This window comes from Megalobrama amblycephala, linkage group LG11 (genome assembly GCF_018812025.1).
Source record: "Megalobrama amblycephala isolate DHTTF-2021 linkage group LG11, ASM1881202v1, whole genome shotgun sequence".
In the NCBI taxonomy this organism is placed as follows: domain Eukaryota; kingdom Metazoa; phylum Chordata; class Actinopteri; order Cypriniformes; family Xenocyprididae; genus Megalobrama; species Megalobrama amblycephala.
The window spans coordinates 40,092,808-40,114,340 of NC_063054.1; the positions used below are offsets into that span (position 1 = coordinate 40,092,808).

At 36.1% G+C, this 21,533-nt stretch overlaps 1 protein-coding gene across 1 annotated transcript; it reads left to right on the top strand.

Annotated features, from left to right (window-relative positions):
- The first annotated feature begins 471 nt into the window (after positions 1-471).
- Positions 472-21,260, top strand: LOC125278687 (flocculation protein FLO11). Its single transcript, XM_048208011.1, has 5 exons — positions 472-615; positions 10,040-10,237; positions 15,040-15,444; positions 17,475-17,620; positions 20,206-21,260. The coding sequence occupies exons 1-5, from the start codon at positions 543-545 to the stop codon at positions 20,248-20,250; spliced, it is 867 nt and encodes a 288-aa protein (XP_048063968.1). The 5' UTR covers positions 472-542; the 3' UTR covers positions 20,251-21,260.
- Positions 21,261-21,533: the final 273 nt, after the last annotated feature.

Consider the following 21,533-nt stretch of genomic DNA (forward strand, 5'->3'; position numbering starts at 1 on the left):
CATTGTTGTAAAGGATAAACTGCTGTTTAGTTCTCAGATATCTGTCTTTTAATTCAAGCATATTTAGATTTTTTATTTTACAAAAAGTAACTACATGTGCTGAGAGACATAATTCATTAGAATGCATTAGAAAACTTGAATATAATGCCATGATATTCTTGGAGTGCAACACAAAAGTTGTTCTATGCTTCGCCACGAGCTTTGTCGGAAATCACAGATTCGCGTCTCGAGACGCTCCATCCAGCCAAGGCCCCTCGTGCGCGCGCGTCACCGCGCTCCGCCCACCACTCAGGCTCGAGCGCGCAGCGGATCACCTCAGGTCTGGATCTGCTGTGAATGAACTGATCTGATCATCTGACTGGATTCTGTCACGCTGCAGGAAACTAAGAAAATCTCGTTGACATCTGAATTCATCTCTGTCCGCTTTCAGCGCCCATCCAGAGGCGTTTGTGACTTTTGTTTCTGTTTTTACGTCTGAAGAAGGAAAGAACGGAAGAAGAACTCGATTAGTTTAGGTTAAAGTTAGTTTTTGCTTTTGTCATATGAAGGATATGGGCAGATGTGGAAATGTTGCGTTTTGCGCGATGGTGCTCTTCTACTGTTCTTTGATTACAGGTAAAAAAATCAATCAATCAATCTATCTATCTATCTATCTATCTATCTATCTATCTATCTATCTATCTATCTATCTATCTATCTATCTATCTATCTATCTATCTATCTATCTATCTATCTATCTATCTATCTATCTATCTATCTGTTTGTCTGGAAACAATAATAGTATTGGCAATTGTTAAATGTATTCTGCTGCCACGCGTATCCTGTGCAGTCAAACAATGGTTGTCTCAAATCCTAGCGAGCTGCCTACCTAGGCAGCCACCGTGGTTTATTATGGATGCCCAAACTGCTGAATGTACTTAAAGGATTAGTTCACTTTCAAATTAAAATTTCCTGATAATTTACTCACCCTCATGTCATCCAAGATGTTCATGTCTTTCTTTCTTCAGTCAAAAAGAAATTAAGGTTTTTGATGAAAACATTCCAGGATTTTTCTCCATATAGTGGACTATAATCAATGGTCTCCAAACGGTTGAAGGTCAAAATTACAGTTTACAGCGATTCCAGATGAGCAATAAGAGTCTTATCTAGAGAAACCATTGCTCATTTTCTAAAATAAAATGTAAAATTTTATACGTTTTAACCATAAATGCTCATCTTGAACTAGCTCTCTTCTTCTTCTTCTTCTCTATTTGAATTCCAGCACTGCTAAGTGCATTACTGCCCTCCACAGGTCAAAGTTTGAACTAAACTGTCATATACAATATGCTAGTGCAAGTATATAACAATTAGTTCAAACTTTGACCTGTGGAGGGCAGTAATACACTTAGCAGTGTATACAATGCCGGAATTCAAATAGAGAAGAAGAAGAGAGCTAGTTCAAGATGAGCATTTATGGTTAAAACGTATAAAATTTTAAATTTTATTTTAGAAAATGAGCAATGGTTTCTCTAGATAAGACCCTTATTCCTCGTCTGGGATCGTGTAGAACGTTTTGAAGCTGCACTGAAACTGTAATTTTGACCTTCAACCGTTTGAAGGCCATTGAAGTCCACTATATGGAGAAAAAATCTGGAATGTTTTTATCAAAAACCTTCATTTCTTTTCAACTGAAGAAAGAAAGACATGAACATCTTGGATGACATGGGGGTGAGTAAATTATCAGGAAAATTTAATTTGAAAGTGAACTAATCCTTTAAGATACTCAAAAATGCTTTCTAGTTAGGGAGCAGCTCACCATGATTTGAGGCACATAGCCTGACACTGGAAACTGGACAGTGAGACTAACATGATTTAATATGAACACAAACATATGCTGGTGCTTTAAATCAGAATATTTAAATATGACATTTTATATGCCATTAGTTAAAACTTTTGCTGTCTACTTAGTTATGTGTTCCTTTGACTGTAAAAGAGCACATGGTCACCAGCTTTGTGAAAACTCTCTCAAATTTAATTTAATATTCCATTATCAAACATGTACACACACACACACATTCCATAGGCAACCTGTATTTTCTACACTACCCCTAAACCAACCCATCACATTTTTACTTTCTCACAAAAACTCATTTTGTATGATTTATAAGCCATTTGAAAAGTGGGGACATGGGGTAATGTCCTCATAAGTCACCCTCTCCTTGTAATATCTATGTCATACCCATGTCATTATACAAATTTGTGTCCTGATATGTCACAAAAACGCACACGCGCACACACACACACAATCATATGAGGGCGGAAATGCATGAAATTTATCTCTCTCACACAGCACTGGCACAGAGAGCATCATGGGATTGCTTGTTTAAACCACAGATACTGTCTCTCAATCCCCGAATGCTTTCATTTATAGCCAGTGTTTGTAATTAAAAGTCATGCAGCGGTGTGTTTTTACCGTGTTTAAATCAGATTGTAATGCAGAAGGCCTGTTTTTGTTAAGCTGAGCTCTTCTCACAGAACGGCCTGTAAAGTTCCCTGAGGATGACTGAGTGAGAGTGAGATTGTTCAGGACACGCTGCTGAACAATCGTGGTGTATTTTTAGAGCGTTTCTGTGGCTTGTCCTCTTTGCATTCTAACGTTCCTCTCGCTTTCATTTTGGAACTATTTTAACTTTTCTTTTTTTTTAATTCCATGTTTACAGCTTTGAAAAACCCTGTTTACTTTCTTTCCTGGTCTTATTTTGCCCAGTTCATTTGTGCACTGCAGAAGATCCAAAGAAAAATATTCTTTTTTTCTTTAAAATGCAATAACACTTTCCTTTTCAGTTGGTGTTACATAAGTGGCACTAGCTTACTTGGTAATGTTAAGCAACAGTTTTAGTCATTGTTTTGGCTACTGTTGTAATGAAGTCTTTGTAGTATATTACCAATTATTTAATGTATAAAATTATTTAAATAATGTAATATATTAATGAATACTTAAAGATAGATTTGAAATAGAAGCATCACCATTGGGATCCATGGAGATGATCTGGAGGGTGAAAAATGACCTTCAGCCTCCACGTCCCCTTAAAAGTGTGTGCCAGTGAGCAGATCACGATTGGAACAAGCACAAATTAATCACATTATTTTAACAAGCACAAACGCAGAGCATAAGCACAAAAGTTTTAAGGGTTAGTTCACCCAAAAATGAAAATTCTGTCATTAATTACTCACCCTCATGTCGTTCCACACTCGTAAGACCTTCGTTCATCTTTAGAACACAAATTAAGATATATTTGATGAAATCCAATGGCTCAGTGAGGCCTGCATTGCCAGTAAGATAATGAACACTTTCAATGCCCAGAAAGCTACTAAAGATATTTGTAAATCAGTTCATGTGACTACAGTGGTTCAACCTTAATGTTATGAAGCGACGAGAATACTTTTTGTGCACCAAAAAAACAAAATAACGACTTTATTCAACAATATCTAGTTAAAACACTGCTTCATGAAGCTTCAAAGATTTATGAATCTTTTGTTTCAAATCAGTGGTTCGGATCATGTATCAAACTACCAAAGTCACGTGAACTATTGAAATTGCAAAACACTTATGACGTAACGAAGCCTCGTTTACTGAAATCACGTGACTTTGGCGCTCCGAACAACTGATTCCAAACAAGAATCCGAAGATGAACGAAGGTCTTGCGGGTGTGGAACGACATGAGGGTGAGTACTTAAAGGGTTAGTTCACCCAAAAATGAAAATTCTGTCATTTATTACTCACCCTCATGTCGTTCCACACCTGTAAGACCTTTGTTCATCTTCAGAACACAAATTAAGATATTTTTGATGAAATCCGATGGCTCCGTGAGGCCTCCATAGGGAGCAATGACACTTCCTCTCTCAAGATCCATTAATGTACTAAAAACATATTTAAATCAGTTCATGTGAGTACAGTGGCTCAATATTAATATTATAAAGCGACGAGAATATTTTTGGAGCGCCAAAAAAACAAAATAACGACTTATTTAGTGATGGCCGATTTCAAAACACTGCTTCAGGAAGCTTCGGAGCATAAATGAATCAGCGTGTTGAATCTGCTGTTTGGAGCGCCAAAGTCACGTGATTTCAGCCGTTTGGCAGTTTGACACGTGATCCGATTCATAATTCAATACACTGATTCATAATGATTCAGTGTTTTGAAATCGGCCATCACTAAATAAGTCGTTATTTTGTTTTTTTGGCGCTCCAAAAATATTCTCGTCGCTTTATAATATTAATATTGAGCCACTGTACTCACATGAACTGATTTAAATATGTTTTTAGTACATTAATGGATCTTGAGAGAGGAAGTGTCATTGCTCCCTATGGAGGCCTCACGGAGCCATCGGATTTCATCAAAAATATCTTAATTTGTGTTCTGAAGATTAACGAAGGTCTTACGGGTGTGAAACGACATGAGGGTGAGTAATAAATGACAGAATTTTAATTTTTGGGTGAACTAACCCTTTAATACTTAGGTTAGGCGTTTCACAAATCACAAACCATAACTATACTCGTAAGCTATGTTTCTATCCACCCATTTTTAGGAAAAAAGAGCCACAGTTTCTTCCCTGATTGCAGCACCTTCCCATTCTTATTACAGATATTTTGCGCCAATTTGCACCAATTTTCCAGGAAGTGACGATTTTGTTCTCTTGAACACATGGAATGGAAATGCTCTTTATTTGCAAATGTTTAATGCAATATTCCAGTTTTGCGCACAAGTTAAATGGTTAGTTCACCCAAAAATGAAAATGATCCCATGATTTACTCACCCTCAAGACATCCTAGGTATGACTATCTTTATTCAGACGTACACAATCTGAGATATATTTAAAAATATCCTGGCTCTTCCAAGCTTTATAATGGTAGTGAACGGGGGGCGTGATTTTGAAGCCCAAAAAAATGCATCCATCTATCATAAAAATAATCCATACGGCTCCAGGGGGTTAATAAAGGCCTTCTGAAGTGAAGCAAAGGGTTTTTGTAAGAAAAATATCCATATTCAAAACTTTATTAACTATAATAACTAGCTTCCGACAGACGGCTGTACGCATCGATTTGCGGTGGAAGAGTGACCTCTGACCCGACGCATTACATAATGACGAACACGGAAGCGCAGAGGATAGAGCAAAACAAAACACCAGTCATAAGTTAGAAGTTTAAAATGTGAAATTTTAAAGAGAAATGCCAGAGGATTTCGATATAAGAGGAGGAGCTTGAGTTTGTTGCCCAGCCCTATTTGTTTGAACTGCGAGAGACATCTAAGCTTGTCATGGGTTACTCTTGTGGCACAAGTTGACTTGCGCAGTATGTGTACAGTTGTCTGCCTGTTATTTTAGTTAATAAAGTTTTAAATATGAATATTTTTCTTACTACAGAGGCCTTTATTAACCCCCTGGAGCCGTGTGGATTATATTTATGGTGGATGTATGCATTCCCCCTGTTTACTACCATTATAAAGCTTGGAAGAGCCAGGATATTTTTTAAATATCTCAGATTGTGTTTGTCTGAAAGAAGATAGTCATGTAGAATGGCTTGAGGGTTTGCAAATCATGGTATAATTTTCATTTTTGGGTGAACTATACCTTTAAATTCACAACTTTTGATGGAAACATAGCTATAGTAATGAAAAGAATCCACTTGACATTGTGGCAAACACCTCTAATAATATTCACCCAGCATGTCATCATCTGTTTCTCACTTGCTCTCCTCCTTCATGTTTCTCACATCTACTCAGAGGTTTTCTCACCTCTCATATCTGCAAATCACATCTTTACAGGATGTTTTATTATGGCATGGAACTGTGTCTGTAGAGCTCCTCATAACTGTGGGTAGTTTAAGATCATGTTTAAAACCCCTGGTGCAAATATAGGGTTTTGATACATCAGATTGCTTCTAGTTTTGACACAGAAGTCACGTTGTTTAATTTTTAAATGAATTATCCAGGTTTAATTTGTACAGCATTTGTGGCATAATGTCTATTACTACAGATGTTTAACCAAAAAAAGCAACAACAAAAAAGTGTGTACAGTAACACTTACACGAGGAAACCTAGCAAACATTAAAATACAAACACTGGAATCCAATGTAGACCACAAGACTGAAACATTCCATTCAGTACGTCCAAAGTTACAAGCATGTAAACACAGTAAATGATGCAATCCAGAACACTGTTTACACTTCCATTTTACATGTTTTAAAGGGTTAGTTCACCCAAAAATGAAAATAATGTCATTAATTACTCACCCTCATGTCCCAGAAGACCTTTGTTCATCTTCAGAATGCAAATTAAGATATTTTGATTGAATCCGATGGCTCAGTGAGGCCTCTATAGACAGCAATGACATTGTAACTCTCAAGATTCGTAAAGGTACTAAAACACATTCAGATCAGTTTGTGTAATAATTAATATTATAAAGCAACAAGAATACTTTTTGTGCGGCAAAAAAACAAAATAATGACTTTTCAACAATATAGTATGGAAGAGGATTAGGGCCAAGCAATACTAAAAAAATAAAACCATCTCGAGATTAAAGTTGTTAAATTTCGAGAAAAAACTTGTTACATTTCGAGAAAAAAGTTGAAATAAAATGTTGAGAATAAATTCATTAAATTACGAGAAAACTCGTTAAATTTCAAGAAAAAAGTCGAGATAAAATGTTGAGAATAAACTCGTTAAATTACGAGAAAAAAATCTTTAAATTTCGAGAAAAAAGTCGAGATAAAATGTTGAGAATAAAGTCATTAAATTACGAGAAAAAAGTCGTTAAATGACGAGAAAAAAGTTGTTAAATTATGAGAACAAATTCGTAATTTAACGAAATTGTTCTCGTAATTTAACGACTTTATTCTCAACATTTTATCTTGACTTTTTTCTTGAAATTTAATGACATTTTTCTCATAAGTTAACAAATTTGTTCTCGTAATTTAACGACTTTTTTTTGTAATTTAATGACTTTATTGTCAACATTTTATCTCGACTTTTTTCTCGAAATTTAATGATTTTTTTCTTAATTTAACGAGTTAATTCTCAACATTTTATCTCAAAATTTAACGAGTTTTTTCTCGAAATTTAACAACTTTAATCTTGAGATGGTTTTATTTTTTTATTATTGCTTGGCCCTAATCCTCTTCCGTAATATAGTGATGGGCCGATTTCAAAATACTGCTTCGGAGCTTTACGAATCGAATCAGTGATTTGGATCTCCTATCAAACGGCTTAAACTGCTGAAATCACGTGACTTTGGCGCTCCAAAACACTGATCCAATTTGTAAAGCTCTGAAGCAGTGTTTTGAAATCGGCCCATCACTATATTGTTGAAAAGTCGTTGTTTTGTTTTTTTTGGCGCACAAAAAGTATTCTTGTCGCTTTATAATATTAACATACAACCACTGAACTCACATGAACTGTTTTAAATATCTTTTTATTACCTTTATGAATCTTGAGAGTTACAATGGCATTGCTGTCTATAGAGTCCTCATGGAGCCATCGAATTTAATCAAAAATATCTTAATTTGTGTTCCGAAGATGAACGAAGGTCTTACAGGTGTGGAACGACATGAGGGTGAGTAATTAATGACAGAATTTTCATTTTTAGGTGAACTAACCCTTTAATGATTTACCAGATTTACCAGACAATTGCTGCGTCCGAAATCACGTACTGGGTAGGTACTCCACTTGAATTTGAACTTACTTTGAGACCATTAAAAAAGTATGTTCTATATAGTATGAATGGGGGAAGTATGAATGTAATCTGGACATACTACATCCGCCATGTTATCATTATTTTATGTTAAGTTGCGTCACTTCACCTCCATTCACAAATCCTCTCCCGTGGCCTCATGGGATAGTAAAGTGTCCATCGAATGCGCACTTCAAAATCTCGCCGGACATACTCAACCGGCGACATTTCGCCTACTGTTTTTCGAATACTATGAATTCGGATGTACTACTCTGTTGACTTACTGTTTTTCGCCTACTATATAGTAGAGAAGTATTTGATTTTGCACGCAGCAAATGTCAAAATTCGTAGAAGATATAAGCGATCGTCACTTCCACCAATCAACGGTCTTGATGACATCACCCTGCACTTAAGCTTCCCATCAGATCTTCTGTCCAATCAAATGCTCTCTAGAATCTAAAGCGCCCCGCCCCCTACATTATAAACATACGCTGAATCTGTGGCTAAAATCAGTCACTTGTTCACACATTTACTATTTTCTACATGGTGAACGATTCAGACAGTGTAAATATGCTTTCGATTGAGGTGAATGAAGTCTGGTTTCATGTTAGTGTGTCAGCACGCGCACAGTCTGCTCCGGTTCAGAGACACAATAGCACATTAATATGCGCGAGTCGGCGCAGACTACAATACGTATCGGACCCATTTGAATTCTGCACAGAATGCTGTATTTTAAAACGATATGGAGGAGATTAGGAGGAGAAACGGCTAGAGATTAGAAGAGCTGTGATATAAACAAAATGCTATTGGCTATTTTAAAAAAGGGGAGGTGCTGTTTGATATGTACTGCCCTGTCTTCCTGTTTCAGTGGAAATTCAACACATTGAATAATGCTGCATGTTCCAAGGCACTTCAGTGGGCCTTTAAAGAAGGCTGATGTGGAAAATATGAAGTTGTGTGTAATGCTGTACCATTCTCTGATATGTGAGCTGTTTTCATTTCACACACACAGGGCTTAAATGGAAGATGTGTGTCTTGAGACAAAAATAAACTAAATGGAGAGAGAGAAAAAAAATGGTGCAAAGGTTAAGAGTGAAAAACTGAGTGCTAGTGAGTATGAAAAGGCCATGGACTGTCTTTATGAAGCATTGTGATACATCTGTTCTGTTTGATGCTGCTCAGGCCATTTTCATGCTGTGGACTGGTGCATTTTTCCCAATAAAAGAACAAAATAATCTGCTGAATCATGCTCTGAATCACACTCCCAAAATATCCTCCGGAGTCGTCGTATATTCCCGTTGCGAGCGGGTTGTGTGGTTCGTGACGTGGGGCGGCTGTAGATCAGAACAGGGCTGTTATTGAGGAGCTCAGCCAAAAGAAATCTTGTGAAGTGGCAGGGTGTGGTGCACAAAACCCTTTAAAAAAAAAAACTCCCTAAGGATTCTGGGTAATGACCCACAAACACAAGTGTGTGTGAGCGAGTGAGACAGAGATTAGGGATCCTATAATAGCTCAATGATAAAGAAAGTCTCTCGAGTCAAATAATGATGTACATATATTAGCCAACATCTACAACAAATAATTATCTTTCTATTTATGACTGATAAATGATATTATAAATCTGTTTAAAACAATGCTCTGGTAACTACATACTAGCATCATACCAGCGAGCTGTGCATGGGCAAACATCTTAAAAAACTAGATAAAAATACTGTCAATGTATGTTTCAAGTGTTATTTTAGTATTTATGTATTATTATATTTCACTGAAAAAATTTGGTGTAGAAACGTAAATTTCACAATTAAACAGCAAGTAACATTGAAATATTCTTGTAAAACATATTCCAATAATCTGTTCTATTTACAACTTTAAAAAAAAATAATTTGTACAGTGTATTTACTAATATTTAGAATTAGCTTTTATTTTCCATTATATATTTTTTCCATTTTAATTTTAAATTTTTGTAATTTGGTTGTTTTTGCCACTTTATCATTGCTTTTTTCAGTATTTCTATTTAGCTTTAATTAATTTTTTCTATTTTTAGTACTTCAACTTATTTAATTTCAGATGTTCAAATGTTGCTTAATTAAATGATTGAATTAATTATTAACACTTTTCATCAGATTATGAAAGACAGAAGAGCTTTAAACATTCCCTCTTGTGGATTCCGATTTGGTAGAGAGATTCTCTCATTTTTAATTCATGATAACACCCATTTTCATTTAAATATGCAGATTACTTTGAATAATTTATGTTACAGACCGAAATTTCCCTAGTTCTGTGTTCCTGATTCATACATCATCTCTGTATCCTCGTTTTACTCCTGTCTTCAGGTGATTACCGCTGCGTGTCGTCTGCGGCTTACGTGTCCTCACCACCTCACGCCTCTGTGAAGAGAAGAGACGGCGTGCGTGACGTCAACATGACACCGTCCCCGCAGCCGGAGACACCACCTGTCAGCAATCAGACACAGTCCTCGACCAGCCACACGAGCAGCACTGAGCCCACGCCTCACACAGACACGACGACAGGTACACCATTTATTAATCTGGGTTTTTATTCAGAGATTAACAGTGCCGTCAAAACCCCAATCTAATAGGCTCTGAGCAAGTTCCAAGACTGCAACAACAAGCGTTTGTGAGGGAGAACTAATCACTGGATTAGAAACATATTTAGTCTCTGAAATAATCTGTATGAGAAAAATGGAAAAGGTGCTGGTAATTTTCTGCCAGGACATAATCCGTTAATCTTACAGACATTTGCTTTAACCCTAAAACACAACAGAATGTATAATTCTGAAACATCTGTGAAAAAAATCATATTGACAGTGTCCTATTTTTATCTTTTTCTTTTTTTTTATTTAGCAGTGTTGTTATTGTTAACTAAATTAAAAATCACTTTCAGTAATTGAAATAAAATAAGGTAACACTTTACAATAAGGTTTCATTTGTAAACAGTTAACTACATAATTTAACGTGAGCTAACAACACTTTTAAACCATTTATTTTTCTTAGTTAATGTTAATTTTAATATTTACTAATACATTATCAAAATCGAAAGTATTATTTAATGGACCTCAGCTAATATTAACTAACAATAAACAGTTTACAATAATAAATACTGTAATAATTAATAAATACTGTAACAATGTATTGCTCATTTTTAGTTAATGTTAGTTAATGCATTAACTAATGTACCTTGCAAAGTGTTACCTAAAATGAAATATAAATATTAGATTAAAAACTTGGCAACTAACTGAAATAAGGTCAAGTTGAAGTACTAAAAAGAAAAATGACAAATGCACATAATAAAATTACTAATATTCTGAAAATATACAAATAAAATAACATTTTAATTTTTAATAAATACTTTATAAATAATAGTAATTTCTTGCTAATTTTTGCTCAATTCTTTTTATTGAAACTAAACTACCATAGAGGAATAGTTAACCTAAGAATAAAAATTCTGTCATCATTTACTCACCCTCGTGTCTTTCCAAACACGGATGACTTTCTTTCTTCTCTAAAACACAAAAGCAGATGTCAGAACATACCAATGTATGTCACCATTCACTTTTTTTTTATTTGTTTCATAATCAAATTTGCAATAGGTTTAGAACAACATGTGAGTAAATGAAAGGAGTGTCATGTTCATTGGGTGAATTCTTCCATAAAACCACTTAAAGGTGCAGTAAGCGATTTCTGAGAAACACTGTTGATATTTGAAATCAACCCAAAGAAACACGCCCCTCCCTTCAGTGCTCCGCCCCAAAACCTCAGCATTCATTTTCAGGCCTTCCCGCTTCGGTCTTTCCAGAGCTGGAAAGCTTTTCTAATAGTAAAGGGATAGTTCACCCAAAAATGAAAATTTGATGTTTATCTGCTTACCACCAGCGCATCCAAGATGTAGGTGACTTTGTTTCTTCAGTAGAACACAAATGATGATTTTTAACTCCAACCGTTGCCGTCTGTCAGTTAAATAATGCGAGTAAATGGGAACTTGGATCAATAAGAGTCGAAAAACCTTGCATAGACAAATCCAAATTAAACCCTGCGGCTCGTGACGACACATTGATGTCCTAAGACACGAAACGATCGGTTTGTCATTTTTTACCTCTAAAACACCACTATGTCCAACTGCGTTCAGCACTCACTTAGTAAGGTCTGATCGCGCTCTGACAACGGCCGTAATGTCTTGCGCTTATACTTCAATATATACTAAGCGAGTGCTGAACGCAGTTGGACATAGTGGTGTATTAGAGGTAAAAAATGATATAAATACTGTTCGGTTTCTCGCACAAACCGATCGTTTCGTGTCTTAGGACATCAATGTGTCGTCACGAGCCGCAGGGTTTAATTTGGATTTGTCTATGCAAGGTTTTTCGACTCTTATTGATTGTGTTCCCATTCAATCCCATTATTTGACTGACAGACGGCAGCGGTTGGAGTTAAAAATCATCATTTGTGTTCTACTGAAGAAACAAAGTCACCTACATCTTGGATGCGCTGGGGGTAAGCAGATACACATCAAATTTTCATTTTTGGGTGAACTATCCTTTTAACGCGGGTCCTAAAGCTCTTGCTTGATCATATCCCTTCTTTTTTCAGTGATATTCCTCTGACCTTTTCTCTTCTGTAATGTCTCTCAGCCATCTCTATTTCTTGTTCACTCTCTTTCCTCCCCCATCATGACTGGACACGCCCCCTACTGCTGATTGGCTACAAGTGTGTTGTGGTGCTCTGTCCGAACAACTTTCAACAGCATTTCTCAGAAATCGCTTACTGCACCTTTAAATACCACCCTTGACCTCAGAAAACAGATAATTTATAAAATAATCTGTGGCTCTAAACTACAACTGAAGGTGTGTGAGAAAGAGAGAGTGTGAGTGAATGCAGTGCAAGATTTGACGTGAGAGTGTGAGAGTCTGACACACAGCACATACAGCTCAATGCTGTTCACACACACATGCACAGACACACATTGTGAAACGGAACGACTGTGAATCGATGAAAGATCTCACCAACACACCATTAAAAAATGATCCTGCTGCAATACTGTAGTGTTAAAAAACCAGCTGCATTCAGGGGAAATACTACACGGAAAAAATTATCTTTTGTCTTCAAAATTACTAGTAAATTTCACAATTAATTACAAAGAAACAGCAAGTAATGCATTGAATTAAACATGGAATTCTGAAGTGGTGTTTTCTTGTAAAATGTACTAATAATCTATTTATTTTATTTCCAACTTCGAAAAATTATTTTTTCACAGTGTAGTGTACTGAATACGCCTACTATTTTCAAATGTACCATCCATGTGAAACACTATGCAGTTTTACATAGTAGCATGCAATGTTGTCACATGATCTCATTACATTGCATGATTAATTCAGCGGATATCATTTATTTGTTAAACTGATTTTGTGTTAAAATGTCTTAACTGTTGACAGTCGAATCAAATGTGTCAAGAATAAGATGTTAAACATCATGTCTGATATTAGTTGTGATTTCTTCATCACACTGAAGGGCTAAATTGGCAATAGCATACTTGCATACAACTCTCATTACTTGAGTTTTCAGTCCAGTCTTCAGTGTCACATGATCCTTCAGAAATCATTCTAATATGCTGATTTGCTGCTCAAGAAACATTTCTGATTATTATCAATGTTGAAAACGGTTGTGCTGCTTCATATTTTTGTGGAAACCGTAATGCATTTTGTTCAGGATTCTTTAACGAATAGAAAGTTCAACAGCATTTATTTGAAACAAAAATCTTTTGTAACATTTTAAATGTCTTTACAATCACTTTTGATCAATTTAATGCATCCTTGCTGAATAACAGTGTTAATTTCTTTCAAACAAATCTCAGTGACCCCACATTTTTGAATGCATGGTAGCATACATACTGCAGAAATAGGAATCGCATGCTAGATAGTGATATTGTGAACACAGCTCCTCTCTCTTTCTCTAAAGAACTCACACATATGTGGCAAACATTCAGTGTTTTCACATTCAGATCATTGCAGAACAACCAACTCCAGTGGTTCCTCATTTCTGGTTTATGAACACATGCAAATAAACTCTATTTACATGTTCCTGTCATTACACAGGAAAAAAGATCATCAGAATGAAAGAATTAACAACTTACTCCACCTCTGAAGCAACTTTCCTTTTTTCTGACATCTCCAAGCACTCTTATTTTTCATCCCTTCCCCCATCCGTCACAAAGAGACCACTTTTCACAATCCAATCACCTTCTAATGGATTAAAACAAGTCTAACCCTGCGATATGACTGACTGAATATCATGTTTCACTCAGACTTAAGTCACGGTACAGGACTTAAAATGGGTTGGAAATGCTTTTTGTCTTTAACAAACTCCCAAGGAAGGCATCACCAACCAAAGAAACGGCATGTAGCCGCCTGTTGGTGCTCATGTGTGCGTGCTCATTACAGAAAAAAAGCCCAAAGCGACATTTCATGTCATTATTCACCTCAGTATGTATGCGTTTTAGTAATTTCACAACATTTCTGTCAAACAGATCTGTGATATGCTGCCATGTTTGTGTAATTATGCACAGGTCACCATGGAAACATGGTAATAATTACAGTTCTGCCCACCAGAGACGTCATGGACCCATTTTTTGAGTGGGCACCAGCGGCGGTCCTAGCTTACTTTGTGCAATAGGCGAGATAGGACATGACTAAAAGGGGAAAAAACATTTTTTAACAACCTGTTAGTTAGTCATGAAAGTATACTGTGTACAGTTCAGTTTTTTTTAAAGAAATTACTACTTTTAATCCTCAATGATGCATTAAATTGATCAAAAGTGACAGTAAAAACATTTATAATGTTACAGATTTCAAATAAATCTGTTCTTTTGGACTTTCTATTCATCAAATAATCCTGGAAAAAAAAATGGATCATGGTTTCCACAAAAATATGAAGCAGCACAACTGTTTTCAACAATGATAATGATCAGAAATGTTTCTTGAGCAGCAAATCAGCATATTAGAATGATTTCTGAAGGATCATGTGACACTGAAGACTGATGCTGAAAAGTATTGATCACAGGAATAAATTACACATTAAAATATAGTCAGACTGAAAACAGTTGTTTTAAATTGTACTAATATTTCACAATATGACTATTTTTACTGTATTTTTCATCAAATAAATGCAGTCCTTTTTAAAAACATGACTGATTTATGTCATATCAAAATTCTTATAATTGTGCAACTGTTATTGGAGGTTGCACTCAAATCTGAGGGTGAACGACACTGTGTTTGTGTGTGTTTCCTGTCTTGACGCCATCATGTCTGTTTCACCATCAGAGACGGTGGCGAACTCATCCGCCCCAGCGGAGAACGTCAGTTTCTCTGGGAACATCCCCAACAGTCGAAATGAGTCTGATGTGTCACCTACGAATAATCAGACAACAGTTACCATGGAAAGATCTACAACACCTACTACAGTCCTGCCGTCAACCACCCATGAGACCACAAGCATCAACCACATCACCACCTTCCACCTGACACCCCCTGAAACCACCAGAGCTCCAGAAGCGACCCGGCCAGAATCAACGAGCACACATCCCAAACAGAAATCCTCTCCCACAACAGCATCATCCACTGCAGCCGCCTTCCCCGCGGTCAGCACACAGATGTCAACGAGCAGCAGTCCCATCCAGGCCAAAGCCCACGTGGACAACCCCTCGGCACTGAACGTCGGAGACGATGGTACGTGAAAACAGTGGCTTTGTGTTAAGGTGCGGTCATGAAATTGTGCATGCAAAAACACGTCTGGTGTCCATTTTTAACAGCGTAGTGATGTATGAAGCACCGCTCACACAAAAATCACTGTCAAACCAAGCAGCTTTCTGTTGGTCAGCCAGCGAATTCGCATGACCAACTTGGGGAACTTTTCCGTGCACATTCCTATTGGAATAACTGGATTTCCTCTGCCAAATTTCGTTAAGCAATGGTAGATGTAGCCACACCTTTAGACTGCAAAAAATTATTTTCATGATCAGTATTTTATCTTGTTTTCCTGTAAAAACAACATCCTCAAAACAAGAACATCTTAGATTCACTAGTAAATGTAAGACTTTGTTCAGCAAGTATGATTTACTCTTATTACATTTATTATTTAATATATATTACAATTGTATATATATATATAATTTTTATAATTATGTTTACACATGTATATATTTGAGAAATATTTACAAGTATATGTATTTATTTTTTTATATAATTTATATCATGTATAAATAAAAATATTTGTACATAAATAACATATTTCTCTTAAATATATACATTCATTTGTGTGTATGTATTTATATATACATATTAATTACACACAGTACTCACACATATATTATGCAAACTCAAACTTTTATTTTGTATGCGATTAATCGTTTGACAGTCCTAATATATATTTATATAGCTATATTAATAGTTATATATTAATATAGTAATATATTAATAACTATACAAGTGTGTTTATTTATTATAACCTACTTAGTACGTTTATGTAAAATTTATTAATATCAAATATATATTACACTTAATATATTTAAATACTTAAATATATTATTATTATAAAATATTTTTGTCAGTACTTTTCAGTATGAATTCTGAATTATTAAATATACATTACTCTTAATATATTTAAATACACTTAAATATAATGCATATAGTAAATGTCATTATTATAAACAATATTTGTAAGTACTTTTAAGTATATATTTAATTACTCTTGCATTATCCGCCATAATTGATGTATTTTTTCCACTGAGCTTATTGTAGTGCAAGCAAGAAAATTAAGCAAAAATGTATTAAATTTATCAAAAGTGACAGTAAAGACAGTAAAAAATGTATTACAGTTTCCAAAAAATATGAAGCAGCATAACTGTTTTCAACATTGATAATAATCAGAAATATTTCTTGAGCAGCAAATCATCATATTAGAATGATTTCTGAAGGGTCATGTGACACTGAAGACTGGAGTAATGATGCTGAAAATTCAGCTTTGATCACAAGAATAAATTACATTTTAACATATATTCAAATAGAAAACACTTATTTTAAATTGTAATAATATTTCACTATTTTACTGTATTTTTGATAAAATAAATGCAGTCTTGGTGAGCGTAAGAGACTTATCTTACCGACCCCAAACACTGAACGTTTGTCATGTAATTATGTCCTGATTGCTTGTGATTTTGACTGTTAGTGAGGACAAAAACATGACTTTCTGATGGAAACTTCTCGTGCCTGGTTAGGATGCATTTGGACAGAAAGCCTTCTGTGTTTCAATGCGGACATGATTTATCGCTGTGATATCAAACATCACATGATTATTCATTTTGTTGAAGCCTTTGTGACCGAATGCAGCTGCACACACAAATATTTAGTTCACATCTGCATTTTTGTTTACCATAATGGGGAGCAAAACAAATCCCCATAAAACTGGATATGAATAGATGTCTAACAGCAGATAGACTGATAATGGTACGTTTGGGAAACAAGAGCGTCATTATATCTGTAGAGTAACGCCGAGCTCTGAGGGACGCCTGAGGGCCGGGACGTCTTCGCGCTGACACAACTGAAGAACAGACAGATCTTTGTGGATTGGCCAGGCCTGTGCGTCACTGTCGAAACGCTCAAGCACAAAAACACACAATATTTACATATTATTTTCCAGAAAGTGTGCTAGTATAATTCTCTCTCTCATTCTCTGTTTTCCTTCTTCCTGGGATTTCTAGACAATAAAGTATCCACTGACCCGCTCCTGGCTGGACTGGTGTCGGCGTTTGTCGTCGTTGCTGCCATCGTGTCGGTCCTCATATTCCTGAAATTCAGAAACACAAATGACGGCCCAGAGTTTCGCAGACTTCAAGATCTCCCCATGGTAGGACTTCAGTTTCCTCGATTCATTTCAAAACAAACACACACCAGCTAAATAAACTGCTAAGCAATTAGTCACGTCACAGAAGTTCAACACTGACAGGAAAAGAGTCGTTCTCAGAAAGACATTTAGATGATTTATACTAATGCAATTCCATTTCGTTTAAAAAAAAAGTTATGGCTGAACTTTCAAGATGTTATAGTTTCCCATTTTAGGCTCAAATGTACCATAACTGCCACAAACGTTAGAGGAACCACTATGATATTGATGTTAAAGTGCCCCTATTATGTTTTTCAAATATTGCCTTTCATGTAGTGTGATATGACTGTATGTGAATGTAAAAGGTCTACAAAGTTTCAAAGAGCCGATAAATGGAGTTTTGTCTCCCAAAAGAAACAACCAATGCTCAACTGCCTGAAATGAGTCGTCAATAATTCCAGTCTTACAAACCTACGTAGGTTCATGTAGGAAGTAACAAATTTGCATAATGCCAGTCTATGATCTTCAATGGCTGCCCGTGAACATCTACTTTATCCCTTGAACACTTTAGTTGTAGCTGAGGCCTGAAAGAGTTTGGTTTGTGTTGTCGACATGTCGAAAAGACGTTGTTTTCTGCCGCCAAAGCAAATCTACTTTGCTGCACTTCCAAAGGATGAAGACTCAAATTGATACGGTAAAAATTACGCCAGCATTGCTGTTCGTATCATGCACTGAGGAAGATCTGGAGCTGAAATTCAGATATGGTAATGGACGTTTCGTTTCCAAAACACGCTGTAAGCGGTACACCAGTCACAACAGACCAGGCCATCTGACCAATCAAAGCAGAGCAGTCTCTCTGAAAGGCGGGGTTTAGAGAGATCAAATCCTTAATCGAGCCGTATCAGACCATGTGAGGAAAGAGGTCATGTGCAGTGTATTTTATAAGAAAATTTATGTTTTTTGACCTTGGATGCATGTAAACCTATTTTAGGAGACCTCCAAAACGAAATTAGGAATGTTTAAAATTGCATAATAGGGGCACTTTAAAAATCAATATTTTTATTATGTTACTCCCTTAAATATGTCAGAAATGAACAAGTCATGCACAGAAAAATTCATGCTTTTTCTTGAAAAATCTAGGACAAAAATTGTCTGGCTATCACCAGACCAAGCTCAATTTAAAATTGAACATTGGTCTGGGGAGTTTGCTATGCATTTCCTACTGCACAAGAGGCGTGATCAATGAGCATTATTCACGCAATTGGATAGTCCTTCAACCAATCAGATCAACGATCCGGGTGACGTACTTTGCAAAGCGACGCAAAAACTCCAGACAGGTTTAGTTTGTATTGGTTTATAGCATTGATCAGCGGTTTGCAGAAGCTGCAATGGCATCGAGCGATTTTTGCAGGTTGTGCAAAAAAACCCCAAAAAAAAACATGAAAGTGAGTGGTATTTACACCCACTCGAGCGATTTGTTTGCTAAACTAAAGTCATTCAGCCCGCCAATAGCGAGCAAGGTGGATAAGCCAGTCTGTGATTGGTTCCCGCAAAAGTGTAACAGAAGCAGCAGAAATGAATGTATGGGTTTCCAGACTGAAATCAAATCGCCGGCAGATCAGGCTGGGTTTACCCAGTCTAGGACAAAAATACAATAGTAAATGCATGAATTTAATTTCAAGAAAAGAAAAATGTTCAAATTCTATATAACCCATTCTGCTTTCAAGACATTATATTTACCCATTTTAGGGCCATAATGATGATATTGATTAAAAAAAAAAGTAATACTTTTTTTGATGTCACTCCGTTAAATATGATATTAGAAATAGGCCATAACTGATACTATTTGTTTTTTAATTCCCTTAAATATTCAAGTTTGAACATAAGAAAGGAAGAAAAGATTGTCTTTAGACTAAACCTATATGTAATGAAAATCCATCACATGATGTAGTTTCCCGTTAATCCTGTTAAAGGGGTCCTATTAGGCCTTTTACATGTTCATCTTTCTTTAGTGTGTAATGTTGCTGTTTAAGCATGATAAAGGTCTGCAAAGTTCAAAAGCACAAAATCCCTCCAGCAGGAGTTATTCTCTAAATCAGTGTCAGTTTCTGAACTCCCTGAAACTCCCTGTACCTCCATTGTAGTCTTGAGTTTTCTTCCAGGAATGAACACGTCACAATATTCCTCATTTAAATAATTCCCGCCCAAGGCATATGCAAAATAAAGGGGCGGGGCCTGGTTGAGTTAGTTAGTAGTGTGTTGAAATTGGCAATTATGGTGAGGGGCAGGACATTTCCCAAACACACTCAGAACAGTTAACCAATCAACACTCTGCTCCAGCAGACCAATCAGAGCACATTGTGCTTTTCAGAAGGAGGGGCTTCATCGATACAGGAACTAAACGGCGTCACTGACAAATGGAGATGCAGCAATGTCAAATATGGGGAACATAATGTGCTTGAACATTCAAGCATAAAAACTTATTCTAGTAGAGCCCTAAAACAACATCAAGACTTTGTGAAAGTGTATAATATGGCCTCTTTGTGTCATTGAGACACATAAATGGCACTGTTTCCTAAGAACGACTCACTGATATTTGTGTGTTTCAGGACGATATGCTGGAGGACGCCCCTCTCTCCATGTACAGCTACTGAAAAACGTAGATGTTCCTCGGACATCTTCAGAGCGCCCAACATCCTCTGTTCAACACAAGACAGACAGAATTGAATGGCTCATGTGCTTCATAGAGGCACAAACACTCCTGTTGTTTCTGTCACAGGACTAAATGTAGCGTAATACTCCACTTTAGTTGTTAAATTCACCGTGGCCGTCAGTGCCTGTTTGTTGCATTGTGTTCTTGCACTTTACGTGGGGTTTGGGAATATTTGGGAGCTGTTTTTTGCTCTGTGTGTTCATTTGTTTCTCTGATAGCTGTGCCATCTCTGGATCTGCTTCAGTTGTGTGTGTGTGTGTGTTACATTTTGTCTAATTCTAGAATTCTAACTTGCTGCTTTGTTGTTTTTCTGATCAAGTTCTTGTTTTTGTTAAAGAGCAACAGTCATGTTTACAGTAGTGCACTTATAATGCAAGTCTATGGGGCACCAAAACAAACAATGAAATGCATTTTCAACAGTACAGCCATGTGACGTAAACAATACACGGGTTAACATGAGACTAGTGTACTAACGTTGTCTGTGTAAAGTTATACTGTTTTTCAGCTCCTGTAAAGCTGCTAAACACTGTAACCTTTGCATGGCACACACAAGGATAGACTTCATAGTAAATGCATTACTGTAAACTGATTTTTAAACATGAACAGCATTTCCAGTGTCAATTTCACTTTGTTCTCTGCTTCATTCCCAAGGACGTTTCCACTTCTGAGAAATGCTATTTTTGTCTGGCATATAAACATTCACTTAACTTCAAGAGAAAATTGGGAATTATTTTTATCATTTGGATTGTCTTCAAATAGACAAAACAACAATGGCGAAAATGCAAATGCCTCTTTTAACCGAAACAACTTCAATGCTTTCAGTTACGATGTTTTAAGATAAAAATATCCATTTAGGTGCACTTTGACAGGCAGCCAACACTGAGCAACGCACAGTAAGACGTTTAGCCATAGTTTTAAAGAGATAGTTCGTTAAAAAATGAATTTTTGTGTCATTTACTCACCCTCAAGATGTTCCAAATCTGTAAGAGTTTCTTTTTATCTGTTGAACATTGATATTTTGAAGAATGTTGGTAATCAAACAGATGATGATAGCCATTGACTTCCATAGTAGGAAAAAATACTATGACTACCGTCATCTGTTTGATTACCAACCATCTTCTTTTGTGTTCAAATGAAGAAAGAAATTCATACAGGTTTGGAACAACTTTAGGGTGACTAAATGATGACAGAATTATAATTTTTGGGTGAACTATCACTTTAAAG

What these genes read in the sequence shown, in the direction of transcription:
- LOC125278687 (XM_048208011.1), top strand. Translation starts at nt 543, where the DNA reads ATGAAGGATATGGGCAGATGTGGAAATGTTGCGTTTTGCGCGATGGTG. An exon ending in TCACACAGACACGACGACAG is followed by an intron (nt 10,238 to 15,039) that starts GTACACCATTTA and finishes TTTCACCATCAG; the next exon opens with AGACGGTGGCGAACTCATCC. An exon ending in ACTGAACGTCGGAGACGATG is followed by an intron (nt 15,445 to 17,474) that starts GTACGTGAAAAC and finishes TGGGATTTCTAG; the next exon opens with ACAATAAAGTATCCACTGAC.